Source organism: Equus przewalskii, chromosome 3 (assembly GCF_037783145.1).
Source record: "Equus przewalskii isolate Varuska chromosome 3, EquPr2, whole genome shotgun sequence".
Taxonomy (NCBI): domain Eukaryota; kingdom Metazoa; phylum Chordata; class Mammalia; order Perissodactyla; family Equidae; genus Equus; species Equus przewalskii.
Genome location: NC_091833.1, coordinates 113,382,213 through 113,409,639, shown reverse-complemented (window position 1 = coordinate 113,409,639; position 27,427 = coordinate 113,382,213). Strand labels below are relative to the sequence as shown.

General features: G+C 46.5%; 1 protein-coding gene across 1 annotated transcript in view; it reads right to left on the bottom strand.

The window, feature by feature from the left end:
- Positions 1 to 27,427, bottom strand: part of STK32B (serine/threonine kinase 32B) — a 337,485-nt gene that overhangs the window by 94,310 nt on the left and 215,748 nt on the right. The window contains exon 4 of the mRNA XM_070613278.1: positions 23,160 to 23,333. Within this exon, the coding sequence (XP_070469379.1) occupies positions 23,160 to 23,333 (174 nt within the window). The remainder of the gene's footprint in view (positions 1 to 23,159; positions 23,334 to 27,427) is intronic.

The window sequence follows — 27,427 nt, the reverse complement described above, 5'->3', positions numbered from 1 at the left end:
ATGCATAAAGAGCTACCCCGGAGATGCCTCAGAGCATTTCTGAATCATGGGGGTGACTGGCCTTTCACTGGGCATTCACAAAAGCATCTTCAATGCCTTATAAAAAGCCCATGTGTCACATTTCGCTTTTAGCTTAGTTCTCGGGAGAAATGTGAGTTCTTTCCAGATGAAAAGGGTATTTTCTTTTTTCTTCTGAAATTAGAATCTACATGTGGCGTGAAGGCGAAGGACAGTGTCCCTCCACTGAAACCAGCAGACATGGGTTTGAACTCCTTCCACCACTGACTAGCCTCATAGTCTTCTGCAAGCTATTTAACCTCTGTGGGCCTCAATGTTCATAGCTGCAAAATGGGTGAGAGGTGGTTAATGATGCCTAACAGCCCTGGTGGTTGTGAGGGTTAAACGAGATGGAGCATGTAACACACCTAGGAGAACCTGTAATGTGTTAGGCATGCAATAAATGGCAGCTACCACCATGGCCACGATCGATATTGTTCCCTCCAATTTGCCTTCCAAACTGAGTCATCCAGGAGCTTGGCATCAACTTCAACAAAGACAAGGTCAGGATTTGGACCCAAGCCTGTCTGTGTTGAAATGCCCAGTGCTTCAACTCAATACGAAACATCACAAGGAGGCCACCAGGAAGCCAGATATGTCTGATGCCATTTGAGTCACCACCTGGGCTAGGTGACCGGGCCATTCATTCCTCCTGCCCCCCTCGGTGGCACTGATGTGCAAGTTTCCTCTTGGCACACAGGTTGCTCTGGCACCTCCCAGGCACCAAGCATCTTCTTACACATTATTTCACCTCATCTTCACCGTCAGCTGGGGAGTGACGCATACTTTCCCTATTTTCAAGATGAAGAAGATGAGAATTGAAGAGATCAATGTTTGCTCCTATGACTCAGAGAGCAAGTGGCAGAGTCAGGCTCCAAACTCAGTTTCATTTAATGAATCTTTCATCTGTTTTATCTTCTTTGTCAAACGCTTCAGGAAGGTAAGAGGTAGGGAAATGCGACCAATGGACCAGATGACTGTGTTCTATACACCCAAGGCCTGGCACTTGTCAACATTATCTCTTTATCCTGACAGCAGCCCTGAGGTCATCACTATCCCCATTTTTGAGGAAGAGAGCTGGATTAAGGCTCAGGGGGTTGAAGGAAGCTTCCACAGAGAGCACAGCTGAGGATTTGATCTCGGAACCTGGATTCTCTGCTCATGGCCTTTCACGCTCCCTTTCCACTTGTAAGTCACCCCAGGTTCTGTTGGAAGTAGGTTTGATATGCATATATTTTATAGAAATAACGGCCTGGCAGCTATGTCCACGTCTGCACAACTGTGGGCTGCCCATAAACTCTTCACGCACATCTGTAAACATGGATGCGCGTGGCAGTGCCGAGCCACCAGTTCTAAATCAAGGCCTGTAGAGCTGCCCTTTAAAATCTCACCATCTCAGCCGTCTGACTCGTAGCAGCACACCTTTGCATGGACACACACACACACACACACATACACGCACTCTTGATAACTTCCTCCTCCCCAGTGACTCACTGATCAGTCTCTTTTGAAAAAGGAGTAACATCAACATCGCAGGCAAGCTCCCGGCTTAACTGTTCCACGCTGCCCAGGAAAAGGTGCGTTAACATTAAGAATGCCACCTGCAGCCGCGCTCAGCAGAAACTCTCTATTTTTATGCAGTTGGTGGAGTTGAAGGTTTTCAAACACGCAAATCTCTTCTCCAGCCCAGCATCTAATTCCACTGCTATAAAACAGGATGTGACTTGATATGCAGCTTTTTAAGAATGCAGATAAACAGGATGAATGGCGAAAACATGGAAGGAATTTTAAAATAAGAATGAGAATAGGTTCCATTTGGATTGTAACTTGGAGCAGTCTTCGAGGTTCCTATTGTTCAATTCATTCGCTCCTTCTAGATACAGCTCGAATCTACCGTGTGCCAGGCACTATGTTAAACCCTGAAGGAGCAAGATGCAGAAAAGTGTTCAAATGAATAAACCCACAGCCTGGAGGCAGAACTGTATAAATCTGGAGGCAGATGTATAAATAAGTCATTTCTATGATACAAGCGTGCACGACTTCAGTGGAAACACAGAAGAGGGAATGACTCCATTGTTCAGAGGAATTTGGGAAGGCTTCCCAGAGGAGGCGGTATTTTTTTCCAGGAAGAGTTGATAGACAAGGGGCATTAAGGCTGTGAGAACACCATGAACAAGTGGAGGTCTATGTGCGGGTGTGGACCAGAGCAGCATGCTTCTTCTGCTTAGCATGGCTCCCTGCCCTCATCTTCTGGTTCCTTTGGGGAACCCCCTCTCCCACAATGTGGTCCCAGAGGGGCTGTCCATGGAGCTCAGAGAATGGGTACATGGTTCACGTTGGCCGAATTAGAATATTCCATCCCTTTGGCTACAGGAATTCATTCAGGGATAGCAATGTGACCCAAGAAGAACCAATGAGAGGCTTCTCTGGAGTTGATATAGAAATCGGTGAAAGAGAAGACCCACTCCCACTGTGGTGGTCCAGCAGGGCACACGGCAGTGTGAGGTTGCCGACAACTAAGTCACTGGCTCCCTGGAGACAGCCTATTTGCCAAATACAGTTAGCTGAGACCTAAACAGCAAGCTCTCTCTCTCTCTCTCTCTTTCTCTGAGACTGAGCCTCAACAATATCAAATATGGTGAACTTCCAAATTTTTTAAATAAAATTTCCTTTTTCCTGACACTAGTTTGATTTGGGTTTCTATCACTCTGAATTCAGCAAAACAACGATGACAAGCTGCCATACCCTAGTAGTTCAACAGGACTAGCGGACAAAATGAAAATTAAGGGTCAAATCATGAACGACAGAGATAAGGCATTCAGACCTTATCCGTGGGCAAGGGGCAGTCAGTGAACGTGTTCAAGAGGCACAGTGACACGGCTGGGTTTTATCTAGAAAGACGGCTCCAGCAGGGGGTGAGTCAGGACATCTTTCATTCATTAGTTGATGCAAATATGTGAGAGCTTTCACTCGCTGAGTGGAGGTGGGAGAGAGAAGACACATTTTACGGAGCTGATAATTTCATCTGAATGTGCCAGGAGGCAGTTTTCCTCTTTAGCAACCAAGATTATTTAATTAGCAATGAATATTGATTTTTCTATGTTAAATAATGGAGCAAACACTTCAAAGGAACATCTCATACAGCAAAAGCCCCACAGGTAACAGGATGCGTGTCACAATTAGCAAGAACATCAATTAATAAAGGAAATGAACAGTCACGAGGGAAGCTGGCCGAGTGCATTGTTCCACATCTAATTCCTGGGCTGGTTAGAGCAGCTGTGCTCTGGATGATCTCTTCTTCATAGCCTTGAACTCATTCTGTCCTCGCCTTAGCTTGATTGAACCTTTGACAATCCTTATAACTTCTGAAAGTGGCAACGCCGGGCATAGAACTGAGCCAAGGCCACAGAGCTGGCACCAAGGCTGCAGTTCACGTTAGATGCACAAAGTCTGCCCAGAACCCCCGGCATGCACGTCACCAAGGCCCTGGACTCCAAGCCACACAGCAGTGGCAGGACCTGCTCCCAACCCTGGCCAACCCTGTGGCCTTGCCAAGTCATAGCCTCTCTTTGAACCTCCATTTCCTCTGTCTATAAAATGAGTGGAATCATAAAATATAGCCCAAGCTAAGGAATTGTTGCATGAATTATATGAAATAGTACAAGATTCTCTAAAGCTAAAATTCAAACTATCAAAATGTTTATGTAAAAGAGGTATTTATATAAAAGGTGTATCCTTGTATTACAGGCATTCCATGCTCCTCCATTAAACATTTTTGATAGTCAGGCACTGTGTTAGGCATTGGAGATACGCTGATGATGAGAACATGGGTCCAAGCTGTAGAGACAGAAACTGAGTGGGAGAAATACACAAATTAAAGACTACAGGGATAGTCTTTGTGACATTGGATGTCTTTACGAGATAGTTTGGTAGGAGAGAGGATGAAGCATGGAGCTCCAATATGCTTCTCTCTGAAGTCATGGTAGCCATCATGGAGGGGACAACACTGGAGTTGGAAGTGACATCAGAACAACAATGTTCTAGAGAAATTGCCCAGGCAGTGTGGAGGCTGGATTGATGGAAGGCCAAAGGAGGTTGTGCTGGTCATGTGCCTGTTGGTGGTCAGATCCATTTCCTGTTCTTTTCTATATCACAGGGTCCCATTTCCCAGGCATCCTTGTCTTTGGTGCCCAGGTGGATTTGCCCTATGGTGGAAGGCTGGAGAGTGGGAGTTGGGGAGAAGCCAGGGTATTTTTGGGGAGTGCCACTGGCAGGGCTGCATCTCTTCCGTGTTATTGTTCCAGCTTCTATCACACAGTCCCTGCCTCTGTGGTACTGCCCAGCTCCTGTTCTCACTGAGCAGGCGGCCTGAGGGTCCAGCTCCACTGCAGGGACCTGGCTCCAGGGCTCCGTGACAGCATCCTCCCCACTCCCCACCCTCTGTGCTCCTCCAGCTGCAGGGTATGCAGCAGCTTCCTGCTGCTGCTCATCTCCATGCTGCCCCATCCCCCGTTTGCTCCTCAGTACAGAAGAAATACATCCGTGTCACTGATTCTCTGCACTCAGTTCCCCTCTGTTTGAAATACTCAGGGTTGTTTCCGTTTTCTGCCCGCACCCTGGCCTATAAGCAAAGGCCAAGGAGTTAGTCCACGTGAGGGATAGTGATGGATGGAGGCAGCGAGGTGAACAGGAGGATTTTGAACTTCAATGGACAGGGGAATAAGAGAGAGGAGAGTTGGGAGGTGGTTCCCAAGACGATAGCACCTGTCAATTTGCAAATAGGTCATGAATGCACAAGGGCTTATTTTTATTCATTCGATTCCTGGGGCTTAGTTGGCTGTCTATGATTTGTTTGTGCCTTCGTGTCTGCAATTCCCACCTGAAGTCAAGGAATACATGTAAAAATTTTACTTTCAGCACTAAGGAGAGTTCCTCCTGCAATATACAATTTTTAATGCTTTTTCAAAAAACAAGACAGTGCTCTGTATATGTTGATGGTGATGAAATGTCTCATATGAAAAGAAAGATTGTTTACTATTGCAGAGAAAAATTTGGCTTCTGCATCAAAACATTTAGAATTTGCAAGCGCCTCCCCTTGGTGGTGAAAAGGAAGCAATCTCAATTAGTGCAAGTACTAGAGATTAATTCTAACGGTTAGTCTTCTCCAAACTGAAATACTGATTTCAATGTTTCCTTTTACATAAGTATCACATGACATTAACATTTGTAGCCATCTCCTAATTGGCTGCCCTGACCTCAACCTCTCTTAGAATGCCCACAGTGTGTGGCTGCTACACGTATCTTCCTAGAGCACACTATTCATCTCCCCGTGGTCTACAGAATAAAGTTTGAATTTTTCAGTCCAGCAGTTGAAGCTCTTTGTTATGAAACTCTAGCCCAGGTGGTTTCTCAGAAAATTAAAAACAGAATTACCGTACGATCCAGCAATCACACTTCTAATTATATACTGGAAAGAATTGTTCATAGCAGCATTATTCACAATAGCCAAAAGGTGCAATCACTCTAGATGTCCATAAACTTATGAATGGATAAAGAAAACATGGTCTATCCTTCCAATGGAATATTATTCAGCCTTAAAAAGAAGAAAATTCTGACACATGCTACAACATAGATGAATCTTGAGGGCATTATGACAAGTGAAATAAGTCAATCATAAAAGGACAAATATTCTATGATTCCAATTATATGAGGTCCCTAGAGTCATCAGATTCATGGAGACAGAAAGGAGAGTGGTGGGTGCCAGGGGCTGGGGGAGGGAGGAATGGGGAGTTGTTGTTCCATGGGTATGTACGGAGTTTCTGTTTAGGAAGAAGAGAAAGTTCTGGAGATTGGTCGTACAACAGTGGGAAGGTAGTTAGTTACTGTGTACATTCCTGAACTGTAGAATTAAAAAGGTTGAGATGGTAAATTTTATGTTAGGCGCACTTTACCACACTTTCATAAAAACACCAGCAACTCGAGCGCAGCTTTCCAGCTGCATCCTCTGTCAGCCAGAAAGCTACCTAGTTAATGGCTGCCCGACAGACCTGAGCGCCTGCACATTTCATGACGCCATGAGTTATGCCCTCCCCCACACAACAGCTCCAATTATCAGAACAGCCAGCCCCTCACAGCAGAGCCACACTCCCCCTAGTGCACAGAGTTGTCTGATCTCACCTGGCACCCAGGCAGGCCGCAGTGACATTGCCCGACACAGGGTTTTCCTCTCTTGAAGCACACGGAACTCTCTGCCTTGTAATACTGTAATTTGTGAGCATATCTGATCTTCCTCACACTGGGCATGGACTTCTTTGAAGACAGGCAAGATTCTGCCCCAATTCTGTCACCCTAGAATGTAGCATTGGTTCAGGTGGCTCATACCGGAATTTGTCAAATGGACAAGTGTTCTTTGAGTCTCTCTTTCTGGGTAACTGAACTGTGGTTGGTTTGGCCAAAAGAGGTGTTAGGGTAGGTTATCCGGGCTTTGATCAGAGTGTCTCTGATCTCCAGCAAGAGCCCTGCCTTTGCTTCTTCTGTAGGGAGGGGCGGCTGCTCCCCTCCTCCTGCTGTGGCCCATCTTCCACACAGCAGCCAGAACGATCCTGTAAAAAGCAGCCAGCGTGCACCTCTATTGAAAGCATCCATCAAATCTCGACAGTCCTCTGCTCAAAACCCAGCAATAGCTTTCCACTCTCTCAGAGTAAAAGTTGAAGCTGATAAATCCCTATTTCTCTCCATCTCACCTCTTCCCCCAGCCACTTCCCCTCCACCACTCCCCTATTGCTCACAGTGCTCCAATCATGCTGGTCTCCTCGCAGTTCCTGAGACACGTCCAGCACACTCCGATCTCAGGGTCTCAGTGCTTCTGCCCGGAAAGGTTGCCTGAGATTGACACGTCTCACCCCTCACTTCCTCCAGCTCTCTGCTCACATGTCCTGGATCAGAGAGGTCTTTCTCTGACTGCTCTCGGTAGAGCAGGAAGAAGGCAGACCCCCACCTGTGGTCCTCCCTATTTTTCCATAGAATTTGACAGCACTTATCATCCTCTGACATATTATGTATGCATTTGTTTGTTTGTTGTCTGCCTCCCTCCACTAGAACATACTGTACCAAGAAGGCAGAAACTTGATTAGTTGAACAACACTGCATCCTTAGCCTGACAGGATGTAGGTACCTGGTAATCCACATGAGTGGATGCATGCACAAATGCATGCACGGATGGGTGTCTGTATGCATGCATGGAGGGATGGACAAACGAATGAATGAACAAATGAATGAATGAATGAATGAATACCTGTGAAGACTGCACAGGTTGTCAGGTCCAGCCCAAGGGAAACAATGCAGAGTGCCACAGCAGGCATCACTGACTTGTAAATATGCAACATCTCCACCATCTTCCTCTCTTCTTTCCTTATCTCAACCCCCATCTGACTTTAAGTAATTATTTGAACAATCCTTGTGGCAACTGTCACAAGACAAAGCCCACATTTAATAGCCTTGTGCTCAAGGTCCTGCACAGGAAGACTTGAAATAAGCCAACCCCTCTCTTGTGTCAATTCTGCCTCCTGGAAAAATGTTCTCCACGATCTATACCTGTTACAATGCTATTCAGACTTCAAAGCCCAGCTCCTCCTCGAGCCCAGGCAGGCATGAAGTCTGTGTGTGTGATCTCTGACTTCTCGGAACTCTCAGAGCATTGGGCCCCCACCTCTCTCATGATGCATATCCTTCCTAGCCCTCTATTTTCCTCACTGTAAGAAGGGTGGGGACCCACTGAATTGTAGTAAGATAGATCTACGTATTTGCAACTGTGTGTGCCTGTATGTCTATATGTATAGATACATATATCCTGGCACATCACAGTTAGAGCCAAAATATGGTGACTACGATTACTAATGACCAATGCCCCCCTCCCACAATTGAGGCTTCTTGAAGCTAGAGGTTTGTTGTCTTAATATCTCTGTCCTGAACGCCCAAGCTTTGAACCTTCTCCACTATTTCTCTTGAACGACTGGATGAATGAGTGAAGGATTCTCCTTGGGGAAGAGATTCAGAGCTGCAGAGAAGAGTGAGGGAAAAAAGCTGCCGAAGCCCTCATGGTCTCACCGCCTGCTGGCATTTCCAAAAACGCTGACCCGATTTCCTGACACCGCGTTCGGCGGCTTGCTTTTGAACGTCCTCTGTAAAACAGCCTCTAATTTATTGGATCCTTTCAGAGATTTGTTTTCTGCTTTCATATTCTGCTCCCGGATTTCATTCCAGTTTCTTTGACGTTGAGACTCAGGTCCTTACTTCTAAAATTTATTATCTAACATAAACACTCTCCACCAAATTGCAGGAGCAATTTATACCCAGAAGATGGGACAATCCCTTTAGGGAATAAATTGGATTCTCTTGGACTTCACTTTTCTATCATCACAAAGACATAAATTCTCAAAATGCTGGCCCATAACAAGAGGGAAAGTAAGCTCTGTGCCTAGAAATAACGAAGTTACTTGGAAATTGAACTGAAATTTCCATCCTAAATGACACTTCTGCATGTCTTCAATTTTTTTTCTGTCTGAAAATTTCTTTCTCCTTGCTCTGACCCCAGCCCCACAGGGTCATGAAGAAGGGGTGCTGGAGTGTCCCCTCTTTAATTCAATGAGAATGGGCAGTCTATTTTGGCACAGTGGCAACAGACGGGGGTTGGGAGGATATTTAGGATACAAAAATAGGTCATATCAGTTTTACCCGATATTTATTAATTATTATTCTAGTATGGATCTCACTGAAGGCTTAGTATATGCTAGGCAGGCACTGTCCTATGTGTCCTACCTGGACCATCTCGTTCCATTCTCACATAAGCCCATTTTAAAGATGACAAGACTGAGACATGAGGAGATGAACTTGGCTGAGCTCTCACAGCTGCTTTAAAAGGTGCTGTCAGGATTCCAACCCAGGCAGTCCAATCTCAAGCTCACGTTTGACAGACTTGAGACAGGATAGAGCCAAGTGCAGGTGTCAAGTGCCAAAATTCAGGGTGATGTTAAAGTGATTTCTATAGCTGTGAATTTTTATCAAATATATTTGCTTTTCTAAGATGCTGTCCTCCCCTAATTGGGCAGTTTTCAACAAGACTCTAGAAAAAATACATATAGGGAAAATATGAGATAGTTTTAATCAGTATTAAAAATACACTAATTTCTATAAAAAATACTGAATTGTATATTCAAATATACATACGGTTATTAATGTATACAGAAATAAAACATTACTATTCTAAAAAATAAAAACTAACAAAAAATAAAGTCCATGTTTGATGAACATCTTCCCTTTAGGGAGAAAGTTACTTATGCTTTGATTTTCTTCATTAAAAGAATGACACGCTCATGAAAGAAAATTTCAAAATGGAAGAAAGAAGGGAAGGGAAATGACACACAATCTCCCTTCAGCCCCAGTGCGTCGAGAAACTTCTTCTGAGTCCTTTTTGTTTAACAAGCAGGCATTTCTTTACATAGTCATGCAATTTTATAAGCTATAATTTTCTCCCAAGATCATAAAAACAACCCCATTTAATATTGCAGGGTTTCCATAGTAAGTGTTACAAATATGAGTGTTTCATAGTCTCAAGTCTCTTAAAAGGAGGTATACAGTTTACCAAGCCGATTTCTTTCCTTTAGGTTATTTCACAATTATTGGTTGTCATAAGCAATGCTAAAATAAATAGCCTCACACTTAGAGCTTCTTATTCAGGTCAGACTGGAGCCTTACAATACATTCCACGAAGGGAAACCAGTGGGTCAAAGTGTATGATTATTTAAAAAGTACTTGATTCTTATTGCTAAGTATCTTTCCAAAAGAACTGTAACAATTTCTACTGCCACCAGCAGATATACATTCAGACTGCCCAGAGAATATCTTTCTAGAATGCTTTCTCTTAAGAAATACCCCCTTCCCCCAATAAGCAAAGCCCAACCTAGCTGCCATCAGCTCTCCCAAACCTGGCTAATGGTTGAAGCCCAATTTTATCCTGGATCCTCCGGGTTCCGCAGCACTTTGAACAAGGTCTGACCAAGCACTTCCCACAACAGCCGAGACAGTCACAACTCGTCTGTCTCCTTAGGCCACCTGTGAGCCAAGGGTAAGGCGCGCAGTAGGGGCTCAGTGCATACTTAGGAAGCACCTGGGTTTTGAAGAAAGGGACCACGTATTTATGTATCAGGATTTCTGCCAATTAAATGCTTACTAACTGAATGAGCGTGAACCTGAGACTTGGTTTACTTCAGAGCCTGCCAGGACACAAAGAACTCACTACTGGGTGAATCCTTTCAGTTCCTTGGGCCTCAATCATTCACGTAAGGCACAAACATTCATAAACACCTACTACGTGCCAGGACCTATAACAGGTAACCAGGAAATCGGTAATTCTGAAAGCACCTTCTGGAGGAGCTCACAGCTTGGGAGGTCTCCTGGACACAATTAGCAGAGGGAATTGCTCACTGAAGTGGGACAGAGCTCACATGGACGCCCAAAGGAGGAAGCACCCAACAACCCTTGGAGCAGGTGGGAGTCCTCACACCGGAGCTGGCACGTGACTGCAGTGGGTTGCACTGGAGCCCCCCAAACATACGTCTGAGTCCTAACTCCGGTATCTGTGAACGTGACCTTATTTGGAAACAGGTCTTTGGAGATGTAATTAAATTAAGCATCTCAAGATGAGAGCATCCTGGCTTTAAGGCAGGCCCTAAAGCCGGTGACTGGGATCCTTATCAGAGAAAGGAGAGGGAGATTCGAGCCATGGAGATGCAGGGATGACAAGGCCACGTGAAGATGGAGGCAGAGGTTGGAGTTACGCTGCTACAAGCCAAGGAACGCCAGGAGCCACCAGGAGAAGCTACCAGAGGACAAGGAAGGACCCTCCCCTGGAGCCCTCAGAGAGAACGTGGCTCTGCTGACACCCTGACTTCAGACTTCTGGTCTCAGAATATGAGAGAATACATTCCTGTTATTTTAAGCCACCAAATTGGTGGCACTTTGTGGCAGTAACTACAGGAAATGAATGCAATGATGTAGAAAACTCTCAACACTAACCCCTTACATGCCTCTTCCCTCACTTCTCAGACCACTCCAGGGTGTGAATCGGGGATCTTTTCTGTGGGCCCGTCACGCTGGTGGGGACAGGTGAGTGCAGAGGGATGGCTCCTCTGTCTGCTTCTCCCTTCCCTGCAGTCAGAGACAAAGCTGTCCTGTGGCCCTGCTCACCCTCTCCTCCCTGATCTACCTTCTCCCACACCGCAGCCCTGCCCAGGGAGGTGGCCCGTCCCGGCTCAGTCGGGGTGTGAGTCTGTTTAGCACTTCCACGGGTCCAGCCATCCCTACTGCCCGCCTCTCTCTGTGGCATCTCTGGGCACTCTGGATGAGATGCGGCCACCTGGCCTCCAGTTTGAAGGCGCTGAGTCCTAACTAGTTCAGCGAGATGATGCTCCATGGCATCCGGCCCTGCTCCTAGCAATGTCTGGATTGAGGTTTGGGGCCCAAGGCCAGCGACTAGTAAAGTGGTACTCCGGTTTCTCTAGGGTTGCATTCCCTGGGGAAGCTGAGTTTGCACAGCTGTGGTTTGGGGCAGGCTTCAGATATCCCCCAGGGCAATGATTCTCAACCCAGGGCCATGTTGCCCTCCAGGGCACATCTGACAATGTCTGGAGACATTTTTGGTTGTCACAACTTGGCAGAGCAAGAGAGGGAGTGCTCCAGGCGTCTAGTGGGGAGAGGCCAGGGACTCAGCTACTCCTCCTACAGTGCACAGGACTGCCCCCATTACAGAGAGTTATCTGGTCCAAAATGTCAATGGTGTTGAAGCTCAGGAACTCTGCCCTACACCCTCCAGAATCCCACTGAGAGTTCTGACCGATGGGAAAAGGTTAACCAGGTGGATAGGGAAAGAGAAAGCATTTCTTTTTTTTTTTAAGATTTTATTTTTTCTTTTTATCCCCAAAGTCCCCCGGTACATAGTTGTGTATTTTTAGTTGTGGGTCCTTCTAGTTGTGGCATGTGGGATGCTGCCCCAGCATGGCCCGACGAGCGGTGCCATGTGTGCGCCCAGGATCCGAATCGGCGAAGCCCTGGGCTGCCGAAGCGGAGCACACGAACTTAACCACTCAGCCACAGGGCTGGCCCCTGAAAGCATTTCGTAAAGAGAGATGGTCGTGCAAAGGAAGAAAAGAGGTGGAAGACAGCATGAACTTGGGAGAAAAGCAAGGATTCTGGGGCAAGTGGACTACAGCGGTCTGTGGGCGGAGCCAGAGGAAGAGGACACAAGAGATGAGTCTGGAGAGATGGGCATGAGTCAGGCTTATACATAAGGCCTTCAAATATAATAATAATAATGATGATGGATGGTGATGTAATCTTTGTCACAGAAGCTCACATTTATTGACCACTTACTAGGTACTAAGTTTAAATATGTAACAAACATTATTTCAGTTTCTTCTTTCAACACCCCTGTGAAGTAGAGTCTTAGCTTCCTGTGGCTGCTGTAACAAATCACCACAAACTCAGTGGCTTAAAATGACAAAATGTATTATCTTACGGTTCTGGAGGGCAGGAGTCCAAAGGAAAGTCTGGCTGTCGGCAGGGCTGCTCCTTCTGGAGGCTCGTGGGAAGAATGTGTTTCCTTCCTTTGTCTAGCTTCTAGAAGCCACCTGCATTTCTTGGCTCATGGCCCCTTCCCCACCATCAAGCTCAGAAATGGTGGGTTGAGGGTTGAGTCCTTCTCACATTGTGTCCCTCCGACCTCGAGCCTGCCCTTCCACTTGTAAAGAGCCTTCTGACTACACTGGGCCACCTGCACAATCCAGGATGATCCTCCCCATCTTGAGGGCAGCAGATGAGCATCCTTCACCCATCTGCATCTTTAATTCCCCTTTGCCATGTAACAAGATCTATTCACAGGGTCTGGCCAGTAGGATGTGGACATCTTTGGTGGGGGCATTTTTCCATATTTTTGTTTACAGAAAATAAACCAGAGCCTCAGAGCGATTATGTAATGACAAGCCTGAGCTCACAGCATGCAAGTCAGGCTCTGACCTGGCTGAATCCACTGTGCTTTCCTGCTCTCTGCACCCTGAGACAAATGAGCTGCACTTGGTGGACACTTCTGTGGTAGCCGAGGCCCCAGCTGCGGGAGGAGACCACTCCTCTTGTTAATAGAGAAGTAAGCTCAGTCAGAGAGGTAATGGACCCACCCAAGGCCTTCAGCAGCTGGACCACGTGAGAACCCTCAGCACTTCCCCTCACAGCAGTGAGGGGTGGGCCAGGAGCCTGCCCACGCACAGGGGGTGCCCTTGACTCCTCCCCCTCCCGTCAAGTACAGAGTCTGCATTTCTCCTCTTCACAATCTCATTCCCTGTGTCTCATAGCTTAGGGGGCTGAGGTCAGAGGTTTGATTTGTTTGTTTACAAATTCCACTGCTCATCACATGGGACCCAAATAGGGAGCCCGAGAGGGCAGGTGGCTGCCCAAGACCCAACTAAAGCCACTAAAGGCACTGGTTAGGAAAATCTGGACTCTTCCCTTCTTCCACTTACACTGCCATTATATGAGTGAGAAGCCTTGGCCAGAGAGGACATGGGATTAGCAGACCGGCCCTATTTATCCGCATAGCACAGTCCCTATCCCCACAGCTTAGACGCACTTGACTTCCCAGTTAACTGGTATTGGCCAGTGAAAACCACCACCCCAGCCTCACTCCGCAAGCAGTTTCCTGGGAAGGACGCACAGGCAATTTTGCTGAATTATCAGGAGGTAAGACAGTTTCATCTTTCCAGAATTCAGGAGGCACAAGGGTAAGGGAGTGAGTCTTTTTACAAAAAAAAAAAAAAAAAAAAAATTAAAAACCATAAACACAAGCCTTTCAAACTAAGGACACAAGTGCTATCCCCATCAGTTCAGGAAACCCCAACTGGAGACCGGTGCTGCCCCCACAGGATAACATGCAGCTGGTCTGGGAATGACAAGGGAGGCAGGGAGGGCGGGGAGGTCGAATATTGCCACTTAAAATACAGTTTTATTTGCGTGCACAAGCAAAAGCAAAAGCATGTCACTTTTCCATGAGTTAGTCAATGACTTTTCTTCAGGAAAGCGTGGCTAACGGACAGATTCGCTGTGCAAAAATGACTGGAGAACTGGATGCCCACGAACTATCGGTATAGAGACGGTAAGAGCTTGGTGACTTGGGGCGGTGACTTACTGTCTGCTCCGGGGCAAGTTATTTTCTGTCCACGAGACACAGTGGTGTCACCTGTAAAATGGGGCTGAGAATAGGGCCCACCTCAGCTGCTGGGACGAGGTGAGGCCAGCCTGCAGAGCACGTGAAACAGAGGCCGGCACAGGCAGAGAGCTCGGGAACGCCGGCCACCACCACCGGCGCAGCATCTTCCAGGCAAGCTGGTTTTGTCCTGTAACTTCCAATTACCCGCTCCAAACACGGGGCCCGCGCACCGCGTTTACATTCCAGCCGTACAAACGCGGACGCAGCAGCGCCACGTCCTGTCCCCGTTTGCGCTCCGCTTCGTGCCTCATTCCCACCCAACCCTCCACGATGTCAAGGATCTCGTGCACGTGTGCGTGCGCGCTCCGCACGTGCTTCGTTTACCTTCTTACAAGTTAACATTTTTAAATTAAATTGTCTGCAGGGAACATAAATGGTGAATTTAAAGAGGAAGTTTGACGCGTGTGCTCTAAACCAGTGAAAATGCTAAATAATGGGAGCACTGACACTTACTTCTCACGTTCCTTCTCATCTTTTGAACTTTGTAACATGTACATATATTTTCAATTCACAAAAATAAGATATGGCCTTAACCCTATACGCCATAGCAAAAAAAAGAAAAAAAAAAAAGGTTAACTTCTTTATTTTCTCAGTGTATTCAATACTGTGACAAAAAATGATAAACTTTATAAAGATTAGCATTTGTATACTTATCTTTTACACAATTTGTAGAGAAATGGGAAGTGACTTTGAAAGCTTTCTCTGCTGCCTATGTAATGCTAGTTTAACTAAAGAAAGATGCTTGTGTATAAAGTACTATTGTTCCCAAAAATAAAAAAAAAAAAAAGACTTCTGACAAAGTTACAAAAAAAAAAAACCAACAAAAAACCGCAAATAAAATTTATAATTAGCTTTAATAAAAAAGAGGGATCCACAAAAATTGGGCTCATTAAACAGATACTTTCTCTGTTTGAATACTTTTATTCGACACCTCCGAGGCACAGCTGTGGATGTTTCTTGACATAGACCTGATAAGATCCCTGCCTTGGGCAGGAAGATTGTGCGTCTGATGAATCGAGGGATCATTGAGACCAAAAACCTTTGAGACTGTGAGTTAATCTACATGTGACACAAATTTAGGGCTGGAAGCAAATTAAAGCGCACTGTAGGTCATCGAACTTCAGAGAGATTTTCCCAAGGGAGGAAAAGACACTGCTCTCGGCGTTTCAGGCACTTTTTAGATCACAGTTTGATAGAAGTAACCCCACCGGTGAAAATGTTCTCGAAAAGAAGTTTGAACATGTTGCCCCAAACCCACCTTGATTAGCATTTAGATCACTGCTCTGTTCCAAACCGTGGACAAATGGTTGCCGTCTTCAGGCTCATATTTCTGTGACTGGATTGGATTCACAAAAGTAAGGGAAAAGAGAGAATTATTGGTGCCCTGAACCTCACCGGAGCCATGAGCTCTCTTCAAATCAACTCATTTTCCCCAAATTGACAGACGCAATGCAACAGCATCCACCACTGACCAAGGAGACTCCGAGAAGCCTGTATTGTTCATTTCATTTATTTTTTGATGAAAGGTAGTTTAAAGCATTACTTTATGTATCTGAAGAATCATGACTACATAATGGAGGGGAATGCAAAACTTGGGGAGATTTTTAACATCCAACATGAGATTTCAAGTCAATATCACGCTGTGGCAGGCTACGCTGAGCCCCAGCAGAAACTTTTAAGAGGCTGGCTCCTCCGATATCAAGGGATATTTGGGCAGAAAAGCTAGAGAAAGCAGTACAAGGATACGGATATTGACTTACTGAATGTGAACCTGTATTTTCAAGTCATTTCAAGAAAGCCTGTCTTTCCTTCCTTTGTTCATGACTTCTTCACCGATTTAGTCAATAGTTATGGAGCACTGACTCTGTGCCAGGCAGGGAGTCAGGTGTTGAAGGTACCAAGATGAGCCAGGTAGAAAAGATGCCTGCCCTCAGAAACTATACAGACAGGCAGCTTTATTCCCTGGCTCCCTAGAAACAATAATCCATGACTCAGTCACCACCAACTGGGATGACGTGCCAGGAAGGAAGTAGACAAAGGGCTCTGGGAGAGAACAGGGTGGGGAACGGAGTGGGAACCCAGCTTAGATAAAAGGTGGTCAGGGACGCCCTCTGAAGACGGGGTTCTTGTCCCCGTTCTGGCTCTGTCTGTGGGTTAGCTGCACAGGACGCTAGTTTGGCCAGGAAATAACCTTCGCTTTTCTTTTGTGTCTGGGGAGGCAGCAAGGTGTGGCAGAGAGAGCCTTCGACTACAAATCACCCTCCAACTTAGAGCCCCAATTCCACTGCTTACTAGTAGGGTGACCTCGGGCCAGGGGCTTCACCACCAGAAGCCTCAGTTGCTCCACGCACACTGCCGGGACAGAGCCTTCCTGGGGGTCGGCTGTGAGGAGTCGAGGAGATCCAGATGTGCTTATTTTTATGTTTATGTGGCAGGCACACCCACTCACACAAACACTCTGTCGACAGTTCAGTGTAACGCGAACAGTAGGCACCAGTACAGCTGGCTGGCCATCAGCCCAGGATCTGGGGTCAGAGGGTATTGGTTTGAAGTCTGGTTCCACGACCTGCCAGCTGTGTGCCAGGGGGAAAATCACCCAATTTCTTTGCAAAATGGAGCTAGCTATAGTACCTAGCTCATTTTAGTGCTGCCAGATGATATTTGTGTGTGTTTGTCTATGTATATACACATGTGCTTATATCTGTACACACATGTAAACACATACACATGTGTATGGACGTATGTAGATACATAGTTTAAAGTAGTGCTGACACATAAGAGTTTAATCAGCTTGATTCATTGTCATTGCTGCCATTCATTCGATTTTGCATGACTCGCCCCTTCTGATGCCGAGTCCAGTAACCCCGCCCTGGCTGAAGCACCCTCTTGGGAGGAGCCTTCAGGACCTTCAGAAGGGTCATTCTCCATTACAAATTGGACCACCACGTCACTCCCAAGCTCCAACCCATCAACAGGTGGGAATGACACCAGCACGGCCCTCAGCACGTGCTCCCTGCCAGCCTGGCCAGTGCAGGCTACACCCGCCCAGGCCTCTCAAGTCCAGCCATTCTGCCTAGTGTCTCCTGCATTCCTCTGCCCTGGGCTAATTCCTACTTGCCCTACAAATCACAGATATGTGTCCCAGAGGAAGCCTTCCTGGCCGCCTCTGTGCCTCCTGCCCCATGCCCCCCGGCTCAGTCTGGGCTGGATGCCCTCCTCGGAGCTCCCGCAGGCTGCTGTATGGTGCCCTGTCATGGGTCCTCGTTAGGACTGCAATAATTTGGCCCCTCGAACAGCTGCCTCTTCCGCTGGGGAAGGCTGCTCAGGTGCAGGCACAGTGCCCTAGCATCATTTTCTTCTCAGGGGCTGGCACACGGCTTGGCCCAGGGGGTTGTTGAAAGAAGGAAGGGCCGACTCGAATGCTCTAAAAAGTAAATCTTCTAATTGTTTTAAAACAATGATTTATTTTGAACCCACAGTGATATTTCCCTGCTTGGGCACTTTCAAACTCCCTGGGTTATACTCTAAAATACCTTTTATTCTCTACAGATCTCAAAGGATGGAGATTTGTCACCACTGCGTATATAACAAAGATTAAACACCTGGTTTCAAAGACAGTTCTCCCAGAGGAAGGAAAGAGGAATGAGGTACCTAAAAGGGGCCAGGCACCGTTAAATCCTTTATGAACCTTTTCTCATGGAATTTGCATAAAAGCCCAGTGAGTGAGGTGTCATCAGGCCCATTTTACAGATTAGGAAACGGAGGTCCAGAAGTTAAGTAGTTGGAGTTAAGTAACTTGCCCAAATCCACCAAGACGGAAGATAAAAATCCTTGGCAACCCAACCCAGGCTTGCATTCGTGGAATGATTCCACCACTTTCAAGTGTGGTTACAACATCCCTCTGTCTGTATAAAATACGGCATCAAAGTGTCTGGCACATATGCGGTGGGAGATTTATAAATTCAGCTGTTGAGTTAATGCAAACACTGCACAGCATTATCCTATATCCCTATGCACACTGTGTAGACACGCATAATTTCAAGTCTGTACACACACACACACTGAGAAAGGGATTTATTGAACCATATGGGAGGAAAAAAGACTGACTCACATCTCTGCCAAGCCTATCACTTTAGAAATGGTAAGGTAATTCCATTTACCTAGTGGACTTTAGAAAATTTCCCTAAATTGTTGGATAGCTCCTTTTCTCCAAGTTAGGCCTGGAATCCGAGGGCAGATGACGCCACACAGAGCGACTTAAAAACATTTGCTGAAATATAATGAAATAGTTGTGGCTGACATGCTCTTAGGTGACAGTTCAATTTTCTGCCTGGTCCATCCCTGGCTGCGCTCTGGGAAGTTGGCATCCATCTCACCAATGTCCACATGACTCAGGGTCTGGGGGAACGAGGCAGACAGATGGTCTGTGGCACAGCGTGTGGGAATGGCTGTGATTGTTCATGAATGACAGTAGAATAACAGCCCGGTAAGGAGTGCACTCCCTTCCACACCTTCAAAGAATCCCAGCCAGCCTGCTAGAGGCTACACTGGCCTGGGGTGACCTTCCTTAACAAATGCAGCACCGTGCCACGGACCCAGAGCCCAGAGCCAGGAGGCCTGTGTACAAAAGCTAGTGAGTGACCGAGAGAGTGAACAGCGGGCCCTCAGTAAATCCTCCGTGCATCACATGGAGCAATCCCTGTGCTACTGGGCCACTGCTACTACTGCTACAGCTCCTACCACTGCTGTTACGAACACTACTGCTATGTCTACTGCTGCTACTAGGGCTGCTGCAATTACTACTGCTGCTACTATTACCACTACTGCCATTATTACTACTGCTGCTGCTACTATACCACTACTACTGCTGCTACTACTATTGGTGCTATTACTACTGCTGCTACTATACCACTACTACTGCTATTATTACTGCTGCTGCTACTATTACCACTACTCCTACTGCTACTCCTACTATTGGTGTTGCTATTACTACTGCTGCTACTATTACCACTACTACTGCTATTATTACTGCTGCTGCTATTACTACCACTACTCCTACTGCTACTACTATTGGTGCTGCAATTACTGCTGCTGCTACTATTACCACTACTACCATTATTACTACTGCTGCTACTATTACCACTACTACTATTATTACTACTGCTGCTGCTGCTGCTACCACTACTGCTGCTGCTACTACTATTGGTGCTGCAATTACTACTGCTGCTACTATTACCACTACTACTACTATTATTGCTGCTGCTGCTATTACTACCACTGCTACTGCTGCTAATTCTATTGGTGCTATTACTACTGCTGCTACTATTACCACTACTACTGCTATTACTACTGCTGCTGCTGCTACTTCTACTATTACTACTGCTACTACTGTTACTTCGACTATTGCTGCTACTATTACTGCTTTTGCCACTGCTGCTACTATTACTAGTGCTACTCTGGCTACTACCCTCCTTCCTCTTCCTCCTTCTCCTCCTGTTCCTCTTCTTCTTCTTTTTCATTTTGTTGTGTATGTTATTATTTGTATCAAAATTATACATGCAAATAATTGAAAGAAATAGCTCTGGGGGCCAGCCCCAGCAGTGTAGTGGTTAACTTCACATGCTTCGCTTTGGCAGCCCGGGGTTCACTGGTTTGGATCCTGGGCACAGACCTACGCAGCACTTGGCAAGCCATGCTGTGGCAGGCATCCCACGTATAAATAGAGGAAGATGGGCACGGATGTTAGCTCAGGGCCAGTCTTCCTCAGCAAAAAGAGGAGGATTGGTGGTGGATGTTAGCTCAGGGCTAATCTTCCTCACAAACAAAAGAAATAGTTCTGCCAGTTGTGTTACGAGACGGCAACAATCCCTACCACTTCCCCCTCCATTTCTCCCTCTCCATCCGTTCATCCCTTTCGGGTTATAATTTTGCTAGGTAGCTCCTTATCACTAAATGACAGACGTATGGGACTCCTGCTTGACTTTTCAGTTTCAGGCTCTCTGTGGGCTCCCACTATGGAGGATGAGGATTGAGCAGTCTTCCCTCCCCTCCAGCCCCCAGGAGACACGCTCATCCTTCCCATCCTCTGTGTCCCCAGTGGAGTATTACTGTATCTTTGGTTAGATCCGTTTTCAGGGTTTAGGTGGTTATGATTAAGGATGCCATACAGAGAGGTTTCACGTAGTAAACTACTGCACACAGACCACGTCCTGTACAGCACTTTCATTCCTTGGAGCTAAGAATTGTCTTTTATTTACTGAGGCATTTTCCCTGATCTTTTCATCTGTTCAACTTCAGATTTCTTACCTACTAAATAAATCTCCTCTCAAGGCAGCAAGATGCACCAGGAATTCTGTCAGCTCGCTCCTCCCGAAGAGGTCCTCCCAGGGTCTTCTTGTCCCTCCAATCAGAGCCGGTCACGGTCTACCCCTCGGCACATGACATCCTTGAACCCCATTCTCCATCTCCTGGAGGTTTCCCGTGCGCCTCTCCTCTGCTGGAGCTCCAGCCTTCTGTATTCTGTTTCTCCCTCCTTCTTGATTTATTCCTTCACTTTAGTGGAGTCCCTCTCATTTTCCAACAGCTACTTGAGAAAAGCTGTATGAGAGGCACATTTTTTGAGACCTTGAACTTGTAAAAACATACACCCACACATCCGATTGATTGGCATGTCTCCACTGCCTTCCAGGGTTTGACAAATCCAAACCTCTCCTGATTCCTCAGCCTTTGTGAACTCGTCTTCTTCTGAGGATGCTTATCGGATCTGAGGTCTGTTTTGATGTCCGTCTGTTTCTAGCGATTGCACAGCAGCCTTGGCAGGCCCTTCAGTCTGGAAACTCATGTATTTCAAGTCCAGGAGATTTTTAAAAATTATTTCATTGATGATTTCTTCCCCTATGTTTTCTCTCTCCTCTCTCTCTTTCTGATGTTGAAATGACTGTACTGGTCCTCTGATTTTCTTGTTTGCTCTCATATTTTCTATTTGTGTTTTTATTTTCCTATATAAGGGATATCCTCAACTTCATCCTTCCACACATCTTTTGAGTTTTTAATTTCTACTTTCACATTTTTAAATAAGAGCCCTGATGTTTGTTCTCTGGATTTTAAATAAATATGGTATTTCTTATTTTACAATTGCAAAAATCTTTTTACCCCTCTGAAAATACTGATCATAGTTCTTGATAGTTTCTTCTCCTTGCAAAGTCTCTGTTTATTTCAAGTTTTTCTTCTTTTGCCATTTGATTGTTTGCATCTCAGTGTTCATGTTAGAAGATTTCCCTGGATGTCTGGTAAACCTTGGTTGTCACTAACCCAGTTGGGACCTTACAGCAAAGGAGTGGGGCTTGTTGACCGTGAACTACACTCCAAGGGGTCAGGGGGAGCCTCGGCCGTCACAATCTCTTTCCTCTTGGCTCAGTCACATGCACATTAAAACCACTCAGATTTCCCCTGGAGGATGAGGGCCTGGAGACACCACTCTCCGAGCCGGCTGGGAGGGGGGAGGCTGCGTTATTTCAGCAGCTGGTATGGATATGTCTAGTCAGACTTGCTCTTTTCAGTACAGTATCCCAGCACAAGCAGGCTTGATGTCCTTCCGTCCAGAACTCTCCTAGGGGACAAACTTTCCGTCTTCTGCTTGGGTGAGGAAGGGGCAGCCATCCAGTTACTCAGAATGGGTAAGCGGATCTGGGGTTCTCAATACTTCTTAAAAGGCTTTCAAACACTCCACTTTATTATTTTAGCCTTCTTTTTACCCTCCCCCATAGATGCTGATTACTGTCAATCCCTGAGCCTTTGGGGGTTCTTTAGGGCCTGTCAGTTCTTGGTTCTTCCCAGCGACAACTTAAAATCCGATTTCTGGTATCCTGAGTCATTTGGTACCTAAGTCTGCATCTTCTTTCCAATCCCCTCCGATGTTTTGCTATAGTCTTCTCTTTAGTTTTCCACATCCTTGTGGATTTATCATTTTTCAAACATTCCTTATTGTCATTTTATGGAGGTTTTAGAAAGGAGAGAATGTAAGGGGGTGTGTGTGCTTAATCTACCATCTCTACCTAGAAGTTCGACTCCTTGGCTTTCCCAAGTCTTCCAAAACTGTGTAACTTAGAAGAAGATCAGCCAGGCACAGTGTGAGACCATGGCAGAACAAATCTGGAGCCGCTCACGCCAGCACCCTCCTCTGCGGTCAGTGAGAAGACTTCATTAATGACACCATCGCTTTCCGAAGCTTCTTGCCGGGCCCCTGCCTCTGCAGTCAAACTCACTCCACTAACCTGGTTGGACATGGCAGTGCTGTGCACAGGCAGGGAGAAGCAAGGGCCCTGAGGAGGCAGCAGAAACTCAGAGCCTGCATCCGAGGCCCAGAGCCAGCACTGAAACTTCCCAAGAGGAAGGAATCCCCATGGTGCACAGCGTGGATTTCAGAGTACGGAAAGGAGGAGAGCAGAATCCCTCACGCTCCCAATGGATGCCACTGTGACCTTTCTAACCCCAGACAAGAGTGACAGAAGAGTCCAGCCTCCCAAGGACACATTGGAATGGAGAAGCCAAGGGCAACCACCAGCCCTGTCTCTATGCAGCGGTTTAGCAAGAGAGCGGGGTACATGGAGTAGGCTGTCTGTAGAGAATGGAAAAGCGATATAAGCTTGTTCTGCTGTTTATTTCCTCCGTGCCCGGCCACTTCTAAAGGACCTTGGTGAGAACGCGCTCTCCCCACGCAGCACACTGCTCCCATCACACACCCACCCCCAGCACGCACCGTCCCCAGGTGTGCCTCTAGTGGCCTGCTTACCTGTGGATGATGTGGTACCTCTGCAGATACTCCAGGGCCAGGGCCAGCTCGCAGATGTACAGCTTCACAGCCCCCTCGGTGAAATGCACGTTCTGCTGCAGGTGGTAGCGCAGGTCCCCTCCCAGCAGCAGGTCCACCACCATGAACATGTCCTCCTCGTCCTGGAAGGAGTACCTGGGAGCACAGGGGGACAGAGGAGGTTAGGCACGGAGACGACTCCAACACCCCAAGACCAATGCCCCCATTTCACAGAAGAGCAAACGGAGGCACAGAGAGGCACTGATGTTGCCTAGGTCACAGCGCACTGTTGACAGAGTGCTAGTCCCCAGGCTCTGGCAGACAAATGGCATCTTAACCAACACTAGCCTCCAACATGTTACTTCATTTTTAGTAGATGCTTTAATTAGATTTGTTTCAGACTTGCAGAAGCCAGTCTCCAAAGATGTGTCCCCTCCCCCACAATTCCTCCATTCCCCACACACCTGTCACTCCCCACACGAGCTTCTTTCTGCAACTCTTGAATGCACTGATGCTCTGGCCAGTCCAAGCCCAGGACTTAAGGGAACTGGCACTTTCTACTTAAACTTCCTCTCGGAACCCAGCCAGAGCCCAGGCTCCACGGAGAGGCCACGAGAAGGAAGACCAAGGTGCTCCGGTCAACAGCCGCAGCTGAGCAACCAGTGACAGCCGGCGCCAACTGCAGCCCTGGGAGTGGGCCACCTTGGGCATCCGGATACTCCACTGCAGCAAGTGGACCTCACACGGAGCAGAAGAACTGCCCCGCTGAGCCCAGTCAACTCACAACACCAGATAATAAAATGGTTGTGTTTTGAGCCACTAAGTTTTGGAGTTGTGGGATTTTTGTGTTTTTTCCCCCCAGCAATAAAGAACTGACACAGTACTGAATTTATTTTTAAAAAAATGCATTTAGGCTTCCTGAGGACTGAAGAGCCACGATATAGAATCTGAGAGTGGTGTTAAACAATTGTAAGTAGAATCACAACATCACAAAATGTTGTCACGTTCCGTACAGAATCGGGGAACATAAGGGAACGATGAGATACAATCACGGAACGACAGAATGTCATCTCGGAAGCTTCAACCTGTGTCTCAGATCCTCAAATATTAGACCTGGGTCAGCCAGGCTGTTCCTCTCATTCGAAGGGGAAGAGGAAACTGAGGCTCTGAGGAAAGAGGGGACTCAGTGAGCCAATGGCAGGGTGTGGACGAGGACCCAGATCCCCAACTTTCCCCAGCACTCTTACCACTACACACTGTGGGATGCTGCTGTAACACACTCATACTGTTTCTGTAACCTGAGTGGGCAGCCCCAGGGCGGGAACTTGATGCCAGATTCGGTCACAGGAGAGGTGACAGAGCCATGTGCTCACAGGATGGGGAATTCCAGGGCTGGAAGGAACCTTGAATGCCATCCAGTCCTGCCAGCCCCATATTACAGAGATTGGGATCCTCCCAGATGTCACTGTTCTCCTCCTCTATCTCACCTGCTGGTTACACGTGCTCAGAATCAAGGTAACGAGGAGGGGGAGATTTATCACGCCCTTAAACCATTAACTTACCAGATGCTTACAGAGCACGTTCCCTGCAACAGGCATTGGGCTGTGTGCTGGGGGAACTGGGACAAAGAAAACATCCTCACTCTGATGGAGAGCACAGTCCCCTGGGAGAGCAGAGCTAAGTCAACAGTCACAGGCCACGCAGGGGCACAGGGGCTCTAGGAGTCTCTGTGGGATGCAGTGGGGGCACGTGGAGGAAGGAAGCTAGCTCTCTAGCAGGTGGGGTGGGTGGCAGGAGTCGAGAGAGTCTCCGCAGACCAGGGTGCATTAGGTCCAGAACGCACAGCGACTGTGACTCAGACAGAAGGACAGCATGACCCTGGAGCGCTGGAACTGCAGGACTTGGGGAAGTGAGGTCTTGGGGACAGTGCCTCCCATTCCTCCATTTCCAGCATCTTAGCCACTGATGATCCAAGGGTGGTGACCTGGAATGGCTTCTTCCCTCCTGTTTCAGCTTCACTTCAGGTCCAGTGGAACGGCTACCTCTGAGGCAGAAATGAGGTGGTCCACAGCTTGCTGAGTGGTCCAGAGCCACCTGGAGGCCACCAGCTGGACTTTATGTCTGTTTCAGGGTAAGCCCAAGCTCAGTCTGGCATGTGACCTCTGCTCCACTTGATGCATTGCAGGAGTAGTTGGATGTCAACAAAGAAGTTAAAAAATAAAACTTGCCCGGAGTCCCCAAGGTAGGCTCCCACGCTGGGGACATGGGCCTTTCGCAGACACAGCTGTTCCAGGTTGACCCATCTGGTTAACATGTCTGTGTCAACGTGAGCACAGAGAGAAAATCAAACAAGGAAGTTCTTAACACACTGGAGCAGCTAACCAACGGCCTCGACAGCCCGTGCAGTAAACGCCACTCTTCAATCTTGTCTTTCAACATGGTCCTAGCCACTTGTGTTGTCTGACCTTTTCTCTTCCATGCACATTTTAGAATAAACAATTCTAGTTTCTCGAAAACTCTGCTTTGACTTCTGTTGGAATTATACTGAATTTACAAATTAAAGAGAATTAGCATTTTCACAATATTGAACATTTCCAACCTTTCCATGAACACGAAATATCTATTTATCCTGGTCTGCTTTTATGTTTGTCAGTAATGTTTTATAATTTGTTCCTTAGAGGTCTGGCATATATATTTTTTTATTCTGATATTTTTAATAGTTTTTATTGCTGCTGTGAACATAATCTTTTAAAAATAGGTTTACTGACTCATCGTTGCTGGGGTAAAAGTGTGTGTTTATCTTGAATCTAAAAACTTGGCTGAATTCTCAGTTATTAGTTCTAATACATTTTCCACTGATGCTCTGGGTTTACTTATTAAATGAAGATGATTGTATCTTCTGCAAAAAACTGGCCATGGTTATATTCCTCCAATCCTTATGCCTTTTATTTCTTTTTCTTGTCTTATTTCACTATCCAAGGCCTTGAGTAAAATGTTGATTGTAAGAGGTGGTGGCAGATGTTTTTATCTTGTTCTGGACTTTAATAAAATGTTTCACAGTAAGTAAACTGTTTGTTGTAGATATTTGATAATTATCATTTATCCAGTTAAGGAAGTTGCTTTTTAGACTGCTAAACGTTTTCGTCAAGAGTGGGTGCAGAGGTTTTGGCTTTTTTTTTAAACATTACACTCTCTTTACATTTCTAGACTAAACCTTACCTGGTAGAGAAACACATATGTATTTGTGTATATATATATTCTTACTGGATTCAGGTGGCCAATATTTCATTTAGGGTTTTGCATGTAACGTTCCAAGTGACACTAGCCCCAATTTCTTACCTACCGTTGTCATGACGTAGTTTTGGTATCATGGTGATACTGGCCCTGTATGATGACGCGGTTTTTACAAGAAGCATTTACGAGAGGCATCATTTGGTTGTAGAAAGCCTGGTCTCACAAGGCCCTCCACTTCCCACTTATGATTCACCTTGGATTCTCCCTCCTCACCCTTGGTGGTGTTCGTGTTGGAGCTGCCCAATGATTCCTGCTCCTCCTCCTCGATACCGATATGAGCAAATAAATGACCTGGGCGGACCTGGAAGTGTACACACCTCCAATGTGGGTTCATCAGGACCCCTCGAGGGTTCCTGAGACCAGTGTGTGGATGTGAAAGAAAAACGTCTTCCTCTAGGTCTGTAGGCTAGAAGCTATGACTAATAGGCTGTCGGGGATCTTGCTGCCCCAAATGGGGATAAGACCCATCTGTAGAGTGAAGCTATAGAGAATTGAGCAGGACAGAGACTTAACTACAGAGAGAGGCCCTGTTGGAGGCGTTGGCTCTAGTCTGGGCATTTACATTTACATTACATTTACAGACTTTACATTCACATGGGCAATGACTGTGCTTTTTGACTTAAGCTACTTAACATCGTGTTTCTATCACTTGGAACTGAAAGAGTCATCTGATCATGCTCTCAAGTATTTGCCACTGGAGAGAGGGGTTTAGATGCTCAAAAAGAAACCACAGGAATCAGCTATAATATGCCTCCTACAGATGCTCAATTTGTATTCTAATAGTCGACAGACTATTGGAACATTACATTAATAACCAGTGAATTCTGCACCCCCAATTCACAGCTAAAATGTCAAAGGGCATCTCCTTCAATATTCCATCAGAACTCCTTGAAGGAGCAACATGAATTTTTAGGAGAGAAACTTGCAGACCGGAATGAATTCTAAAGAGGAAATTC